This window comes from Epinephelus fuscoguttatus, linkage group LG21 (assembly GCF_011397635.1).
Source record: "Epinephelus fuscoguttatus linkage group LG21, E.fuscoguttatus.final_Chr_v1".
Taxonomy (NCBI): domain Eukaryota; kingdom Metazoa; phylum Chordata; class Actinopteri; order Perciformes; family Serranidae; genus Epinephelus; species Epinephelus fuscoguttatus.
In genome coordinates, this window is record NC_064772.1 from 24,196,149 (window position 1) to 24,205,724 (window position 9,576).

Consider the following 9,576-nt stretch of genomic DNA (forward strand, 5'->3'; position numbering starts at 1 on the left):
ATTCAGATGTAGTCCCAGCGTGTTTTCTCTTCTCCCTCTCCGCCTTTGATACGCAGGATGTGGGACTTTGCAATGGCACCGTTTTAATTGAAAGCGAAAGCTGAGAATCAAAGCGCCGCGTTGGTACTGTGGGCAGAACCTCTAATCAGTATCAGACATGAGGAAGGGCTCAGACAAACGCAGCCACAGACAATGGACAATGATACTGTTTAAGCCAGGGGCAAGGCACGGGTTGAACTGTTCAAAAAAAAAAAAAAAAAAAAGACACATTCAAAATAGAGCATTTTATTACAAATACAAAAAAAAGCGCAGTTCATTGCATAAATAGCTTGTTGTGAATGTTGATTTAAATACAGTCAGTGCGGAAAATGTTCCTATTCTGTAATGCGTTATTTCCCACTAAGGTCTGTGTCAACGGCAACATTTTTTTTCATGTCTCCATTACACTGCTGAACTGCCCTGATTTGTAGGGAAATTCTGACACACTTGCCAAAGTCAAAAGTGTTGCCAATATTATGCTAGTGCTTAGTTAATAGAAATGTACCAAGTTTCTTTATAGTAAATTTCCTTCAGCATCATAAAAGTTGACATGCAAATGAACTATATTCAGTACTTTTTAATTGTTCAGATATATTTACAGTCCTTTTACAAAAACAATAAAAAAAAATGAATATCAATTAAATATTTTTTTCCCATATAAAAATGAATAACTTACAGTATACTTGTTTTAAGGATAGTCAAGGTATAATGATTATCTACATGTACAAATAATAACAATTTCCTGGTATTTTTGGAAATTTAGAACAAAATTAAGGTGCACTTGAGTGCCTAACTCCGAAAACTACATCAGTGATCATAACAAAATATAAACAATGGATTTGTCCAATATATCAATATATTGGTGTGTAATATACAAATGTGATTATAAAACAGATGTGTGGGTCAGATGTGCTCTGTTCTGCATAAATAACCTGTGAAAGCATGAATTCTGTAATGAAACAAAACCTAATCAGTGCAGGTAAAAACTGCAGATGCACTGTGTGAATGTTGAAACAAGCAGGGCTATTGACAACAGAGGTGTCCAGTGGTTCCCAACTGGTGGTTTGGGGTCCAAAAGTGGGTCACAGGTCCATTCTGAATGGACTAATACACGTTTTATTTTTAGGTGAATTTCCGGCACAGAGCTTTTATTTTGAAGTGCCGTTTCCTGCTGTAGAGTGAGTGACTTATGGACAGCTACTTGACAGAGCCAGCAAACTAACTTAACAACATGGCCAAATGCAAGTATGACGCTGAATATATGAAACTGTGAGGACCTTGAACTAATCACTGAGAACGAATCTGGACCCCCTGGCTGGAACACTTGGGAACCACTGATCTAAGCCACCATCAGGCCTTCAAAAAGACCTTACAGTAAGAGTACTTTTGTCACAAATGGAAATTGCAATAGACTTTGAGTCTGAGGTGTGTTGTACCTACAGCAGCTACATCACCAAGCTGACACCGCCTGTGTAGGTTTTACCCTCTGAGGTCAAGAGCTTTGATCTTTATATCACAACATTCCTGTGAAGGCAGAGCACACAACATGAAGGTGTGATGCCCGTAGCACCAACGTGAGCAGGTATGAGCAGCCATGATCTTGTTGTGTCCTTAATTACCACATTGTCAGTGGTAACGAGTGAAACATGCAGCACCACATACAGTATCGACTGTGTTTAAGGACCCATCCTACACATAAATTATATTTCATCAATTCAAATGTAACAAATTAATTTACAGTTTATTTACAAGTCATCAAAAATCTTCTGCTGCCTTCAAATGTGTGTTTGTGTCTTTAAATAAGCCCATATATACAAAATAGTGTGGTCCACGACTGTTGTGCAAATCCTTACGGGATTAAAATAGTGTCTCTGTGGTACTGTCGGTTGTCAGCTTATGTCGAGAGGAAACCTGTGTTTATTTGAACCAGTGCAGGTAGTTTGTCTTGAGAGCGGGGAAGCACATGTTGTTGCTGCAGGAGCCCCCGTAGCTGGGAGGGCAGGCGGAGCAGGGCACGCCTACTTTGTAGGGAGCCTCTCCGATCCAGTTGCCCCTGAAAGACAGGAATATACAGACAGTGTCAATGGAGTCAGGGATGACTGGAGAAGTTCATTCCTTTTTTTCATAAGATTTGAACTTAAATCAGTAAATGATTTCTGTCTAAAAACACCTAAAATGGAGGGTAAATGATGATGAATGAATAAATATGGATTGTCAATATACTTATCATAAAGAACAAACCAGGGAAACTGTTTATTATCAGTTTCAAACATAAACTGTATAATTAAGATGGACAACGTGACAGCTTATTTAAACTCGGGTGGCTGTCTCGAGCACCCACCCACGGTGTAATTAACCATGGTTACCCGACTCTGGATCTAGAGTTGGACTTGGAGGGTTAGGGTGTTCTGCCTGATCTCCAGACCCTACGTTCGGGGAATGTATGCCGGACCTGATGTCTCAGTTGGCTAGAACCAAGAGGGCTGGCGTGCATATGGGTGTGTCAAGCGTGTGGTAAAGTTCTGGCTGCCTCTTGTGTCTTGCACTTCAGCAAGACCTTGCTACCCGTCACAGGGTGGTCCCCTCGCAGTGCTTAAGGTGTTCATGCAATATGTGGGTCACAGGTGAGGGCACTCTACAAATTATGGTGAAGCAGGCACTTCAGCCATCCTCGGAGCTTGGGACTTGGTGTCGAGTACAGATAAGCACAAAATAAGACAACGGGGTAATGACTCTATTAAATTAGCCAAAACACCTCTATCGCCCCCTGCTGGCTGGCTGCAGTTTTGCTCATAAACCTCGCCCCCTCCATATTAGTGAATAGGGCATGGGCTAAACTAAAAAAAATCAAAGTACATGTCAAATAAATTTTACCAAAGGTGGTTTCTATTATTTTAGGTAATTCTTTTTACGCTGTGCTCAGGTTATGCTCTGTTTTAATAAGTTATTTGATGCTATAAAAAAGGGGTTAAACGTCATGTGTGCCACTCGGTGTGCTCTTGATCAGTGGTGCTGCTTACAATTGGTTGGATCGGGAACTCTGTACTATCAAGATCACTACTGCCTATCTTGTGATGTCACCAGCACAAGATGGCAGCAGCCATATCCAGAAGAGATATGCCTGCTGCCATATACAATATATTGTTTCAAAGAGGCAAATAATGATGCTCAAAACAATCTAATCTTAATGTCCATTTAGTGGCTATTCTGGTGTTCTCACTCATATGACATGATATTCATCTAAAAATTAAGTTTACCCAAAAGCCTGTACAGCGCTCTGAAAAAAATGGAAATTTGAACATCTATAATTTCATGACAAACTGGGCTGCACATCTATCTGGTGAGGAAGATCATGTGATATGACTGAAAGCTCCAGAAATGAACAAACTTTCAGATGACATAAAAATCTGTACTTTGTGAGCAAATAAGAAAGAAGCATGTGTATCAGTGACACCTTGTGTAAATGGAAAACAGCTAAATGCAATCTTGACACCATCCAGTTTCAAGATGCCAGCTGATGTTAAAGCAGCCTCCAGTTTTTGACACACAGTGACCTCTGCAGAGCAGGAAGCCTGACCCAAGACTCACAGAAGAGAAGCCATGTTTAAAATACCAAGCAGCTAAAATAGGTCATCAGTGTCCTGAGCGTGTTACTCTTACATATGTCCCAAACCGGTGGGATTAAAGAACCTGGGTCACAAGTCAGTCACAAGTCCAAACGGGCTTTGATTCTTGGAATTTGTTTGAGAATTTCTCTTCTGTGTCGTGGCTTTGGTAATGTGGTACCGCTTCACAGGCTTGTATCGAGGTTACTTGAATCTCCCCAACAACATGGGTGGCATTTCACAACTCAGCACAGAACAGAGCCGTCTGTGTCGGGATTAAGCCTGTCGTCACCCTATCGTCATTAGGTTAACAGGTTCGTTGGCATTACAGTACAGTATACTTACTTGGGTGAGTAGTTGCAAACTAAATACGTTGCCCGTTTCCACACTGAGCCCCATACGTTCATGTTATGGCACGTGTGAACAGCACAGCCCACTTTGTTGGATGTTGCCCACACCATCTATAAAATAAGACAGATCAGCAGCCCGTTAATGCCACTGTTACACCGATTCATATTATGTTATACTGGTTTTATCAGTGTACCTGTGTGTAGTGGGTGCACATGGGTCCATAGCATCTGAGAGGGCATCGAGGGTTGCAGTCACGAGGGTATGGAAAGGAGTAGTCTTTGACCTCATCATACCATGGCTTCACCAGCTGGAGAATGGATCGATAGCTGCAAACAGAAAACAGACGTGCTCAGTAAACTACACTGTACATGTCATTATTCAGAACACAACAAACTTGAAGACACAGACTTGGATCTGTGATTCTTGCTTCAGAGCAATTTTTGGTGTTTCATTACATGCAGGTCAGGTAGTGGGAAGATCTAAAATGTTGTCACATTGTGGACCGGGCCATCACCGACTGCAAGTTACCATGAATGGTTGTAATTGTTGTTGGTGGTGGTGTTTAGAACATCTACTACATATTTCAAACCACTGTGACCACAGTAACAATGAAGCGACCTGAGGTTCTGAAACACAATATGCACTGTCTGCAATATCAAAACCACATTCACAAACTGGCCAAAGTCAAAAAGGACATGTTGAAGAAGTGCTAGAGCTTCAGTTTGAAGCTGAACGGCAGCATTTTTAACACTTAACAATGATTGAATTCTCATAATTGTTTTCACAACTACCAGGTTGATTTGTAAGGTATTCAAACATGTTCTTTGGTGCAGGGCTGATTATCATTTAAAGATTATGATACTAGTACCCTTGAATTAATACACACAGTAGAGTATTTCATTCAATACTCCTATGGAGTGGCGTGTAGTAAAGCCATACTTTCAAATGTTTTAGTGCCATCTTGGCATGCTGAACTGCCAACTCTACAGGGCTTGACATCACCACAGACCATATGGATTGTAGCTACTGCTGCAGAAGTATGACCTCTGTGCCGGGGAGAGTTGAGAGAGTCCATGTGGCTGTGCACACACAATGACAGGGCTAACTGTTAGCATCACATAGCTAATGAAATGTTTTTAAGGGGTTTAATAACAGAGTTGAGCCATGCTGGTGTCAGTGTGATTTTGTTGGGGCCATTTAATGGCTCGGTATTGGATATTAGCCACTGCTCCTGAGTTAGCTCGTGCTAACTAGGCACATTGAACTTGCCTGGAGATGGCAGCAACAGAAAGTTTGCTGATCCAGGATCAGACCCCCAGCACAAAAACGATTGAATGCAGGTATTGTTTGACTGGAGATGTTTTGACACCACTTGGTACTGGGTTATTTTGGTCAATACCTTTAACATATCGAGTAACAATACCCAGCCCTACTGCAGTACAATGAAGCATAGAGTTCAATCCATTTCTGTGTTAAGAGGCACACTGGTCTGACAAAGCCAAATGGCTCCATGCCGCCATGACCCTGATTGTAAATAAAGAGAAACAAAGCGTGTTTATAATGCTTTCTGCACTTGTCTAATTCAGAGTTTAAAGGCAACTTGAATGATTTGGTTTCATCATGGCCCAGGTCCTCTGAAAAATCAGATAATAATAATTATCAAGATCTGAACCCCGGCACATGATCTCGCATTAAGGGAAACGTTTATCAAGTTTAATTATTAACATTATTTCTTACTAAAAAAAAACTTCAGTATAATTTTTGGATTGTTTTCTGCAAGTCAACAGAATGGTAATGCTACTTAGATCTATTACGTTTTTGGGAAATAACTTTACTGTAGAACTCTCTCTGCAAGTCACAAGAAACAGTCAGAATAAGCTGTATTCCCTTGAGTCTCATGTTGCTCCTCAGTAAAATCTAAAAGTTGTAGGAAGACATGAAGGTGCCCTGTGTTTCCAAACGGAAAGTCAAGACCCACTAAAGGGATGCGCCTTTGTCCTCAGGGGTCATGGCTGCAAACACAACTTTTGTTTATCTGCAGGGTCACAGGAGCATTCCTCAAGCAGTCACTGGGTCACAGTGCAAAAAGCTTTAGGAGAAAAGAAGAAGGGGGCAGCGAGGCAACGACCATGACTGCTGAGAGACAGAGAGAGAGCGAGAGTAATTCCCGAGAGGAGCAGCAGATGTCAGGGAGGGGGAGGGGAGTCAAAGGTCACTCACCGTCCTGTCCTGACGGAGAGGTTCTGACCCAGGAACCTGAGGAGGTGAGGTGGCCCGTGCTCCCACAGGCAGGCATGAGCCCAGTCCTCGGCCGTCTTAGCCAGGGTGTCGTCCCACACCTAAACACACAGGGACACAGGTGGGAACTTGGAAACCCATTACATAACTGACGGAAAATATCAACACTAGATCTTCATTCAGCAGTGAGATGTGAGATAAGAGTCTGCGCTTGGGTTCATAGCACTGTTACAGGTGTTGCCATGGCGAGACGCAGAAGTCATCCATCAAATCAGTTACGTAAGCGGAGAAAGTTTGTTGCCCAGTGTCTAATGTAACTCTTTCACTGAATAGACAGGGACTTGGACAGCTTGAAGTTAAGAATACCAGATATCTATCCACACTTGTCAACGGCCACACTCCTGTACGGTGTGACTGGGAATGGTTTGTGTCTGGAGCAATGTGGAGAGACTTTCTCCGATTACATCATTCTACAGTAGTTTTGTCAATAGACGCCCTCATTGCACCTTTACCAGTGCAACAATGGAGGATGGAGATTTTAAAAATGGAAATGTGTCAGCTCAGTTGCTATTTTTGGCCCAGAGAGCCACTGGAATACCCTTTCAAAATAAAATGAGCCTTATACTGCTTCACACCATTTTATCTATAGCTGAAAAAATAACATATAGATGAAATTAAAAGTCTGATTCAAAATTTTTCCCACTTTGCCATGAAGTGACCACTGCTGCTCTCTCCAAATAACACTGCTCGTAGGCTAATGGCACCATACATGACCCCTGTTCCCTCAGAAGTGACTGCTTTGGTGGTCTCCTGCAGTGCAATCTGCTCAACAGCTGAAGCTGCCAACAAACTCCAAGACATCTGTCACTTTACTTCCTCACAAAACCACAGCTATTAAATCAGATTCTCCATCATTTCCTATGACAAATCATTTTACTTGTTGCATGCAGTTTGGCCACTAGCAGAACATGCATATGATCATAAAACATTAAGGAGGCATACAGTACATGGCTCCAGGATTATTACGCAAATAGATAAAAACGAATCAAATATGAATGAAAGGCTTCACTTACCATGTATTCCATATTGGACGCCGGTGGAAACACCTTCCCTCTTACTTTGTTATGGTAGTCAAGAATGGCCAGCATGTCGTTCTGACTAATATAACGCTTCCTCCTGGTTTTAGAAGTAGCCGTGGTGTTTGTTCCATAGCTGTGCGCTGCGCCAAGATTGGTGAAATTGGCGGCTGGCAAGGAGACAGCAGGAATAGTCGTGGCCAATGCACTTGCTCCGCAAGATATGCACAGAAGTATCAAGTCTACGGCAAATAATTGACTTTTCATGTTTGCTTTTTTAGGTAACTGCAGACGAAATATCCCGCGTCTTGGAGTGATCTGAAAAGAAAGAAGACGAAATTAAAGTGCTGTCTTGGTGCGCGCAAACGAGGCGCATTACAGTTCAGACATGTATAAACCAAGCGTCAAACGTCCAGTACGGGACAGAAATACTACTGACATTCCTCCACACAGTCTTTGGTCTCACCTTTTCTTGCGCAGCGGTGCCTTGTGCCTGCGTTGCCAAGGCTGTGTCACCTCCAAAGCCTCAGTAATGGATTGGAGAGAGAGGGAGGGCTGCAAGTGAGCAGTTTTTGCGCTTTGCAAACTTTGTGAGTGCTTCAGGAGAAGTCCGTCTTTGGGGGTTTATATAGGCTGTGGCAGTGGACGATGCAGGAAGTGCGCCTGCCTCGGAGGTAGACGCGCAGCCCCTCCTTGTCACCTGAAACACAGTTTGGTTTTCCCGAATTCGTTCCTGGCAGATGTTGGTCAGTTTCATCATGACATCTGCGTAACATTTGCGCAGCTGCAGGATGTGGGAGAGCATTTAATTAATGAAGTACATGAAGGTTGATAGAGCATATTAAATGACTACTAATGACTTCGTTTGGGTTCTTAAAAGCAGGTCTTTATCATGGATGTTGTTGGTGTGAAGTATGTTGTTAATATGCTTATAATTTATGTTAATATTTTAATTCTTATCTTGCAATATGAACCCTCAATCCATGGGCGTAGATTTCAAGGGGGACGCAGGGGACACGTCCCCCTCAATATGTAGAAGTAAGTAGCAAAGGACTTTTATTTTGGTGAAGTTAAATACATTTCCATCATCAGCTGATGCAGAAAATGCACAAATACATGCATAAAAAAGTGTTTGAGCTCAAAATTTCCTGGTGGAACACCCCAACCCCAGTTTCACATGGGTCACCCATAGTGTTGGAACGAAACCTACACCCATGCCTTTCACTAGCCCGCAATATTCTCACAATATTGACTGAATTAACTTGATTGATTGAAGCTCCTAACACTCACTTCCCAAAGCTCCCCTGGTCACTGGTCAGGACATCCACATAAACTCATGGGTGGGAGGAAGCCAGCAGTTTTATGAGTCAAATCAGTGTGAAAGCCGAGTCCATGTGTCCTATCAGTCTTCTTTGTCGTATTCATTATACTATAAAGATTACACTTGTTCAGTGCGTAGCTCCAGCTGTGTGGTTTGCCAGTGCAGATGCAGAGCCAAGAGGGAAAAAAGACCCTCTGCAGGTCATCATTTTCATTGGCAGCTGGTGAACAAATTAAAGAAACGTGACGCAGGAACAATTTTCCTCCCCCCCTTTTTTCTTCTGCTTCTCTCTTGCTCTTTCCCTCCTCCTCTCTTGTTGCCGACAACTGGTGCTTTCCCAAAAAAACCTTCTTGGAAGTGATGGACTTCTCAGGTGCTGGAATTGGTGAAAGGGATATATCACTCAAGAGTGGTGCATGGCGAAGATTTTCTCCTCCGTTTCACTCCATCCATACATTTGAGCTCCTGCTCTCCCCTGCTGCTCTTCCTCAACAGACTGACGGTTCCACTGGGATGGAAAGTTGTCAGAGTTAGATAAATCATGACAGATTAGCTGAATATTTTGACTTCCTATACCTGATCCAGGGCTGTGCTGAATGCCAGGACACTAAGCAGAAGGTCCTGACTTGAATTTTAAGGACAAACGTCAAATATTTAAAGGTATTGCACTCGTGAGGATTGGAGATGTGATGTTGACCTTATTTACTCTTAGCTAAAATAACACAGGAGACACCTTTGTGGGCAGCCAGAGAGGAAAAGCTGGTGCACAATGAGAAAGCATAAGTCTTCAGCATTAATTCCAAACTCAAACAGACCATCAGCTACCTCTGAGTGAACTCTGAATACTTGCAGTGTAAGATACGAGTTGAACGGAGCTACTACGGGGCATCTTTTTTAAATAAAAAAGTGCTTTTTCAAATAATATTTTTAATCTATTTCCACAGAA

At 42.4% G+C, this 9,576-nt stretch overlaps 1 protein-coding gene across 1 annotated transcript; it reads right to left on the reverse strand.

The window, feature by feature from the left end:
* Positions 1-294: 294 nt before the first annotated feature.
* pi15a (peptidase inhibitor 15a) lies at positions 295-7,975 on the reverse strand. The gene is made up of 6 exons (XM_049565744.1): positions 7,776-7,975; positions 7,307-7,627; positions 6,216-6,334; positions 4,189-4,321; positions 3,990-4,105; positions 295-2,092 (listed from the first exon to the last, which is right to left on the reverse strand). Exons 2-6 carry the CDS (start codon positions 7,574-7,576, stop codon positions 1,957-1,959), a joined length of 774 nt encoding a protein of 257 aa, XP_049421701.1. The 5' UTR covers positions 7,577-7,627; positions 7,776-7,975; the 3' UTR covers positions 295-1,956.
* Between the last annotated feature and the right edge of the window lie 1,601 nt (positions 7,976-9,576).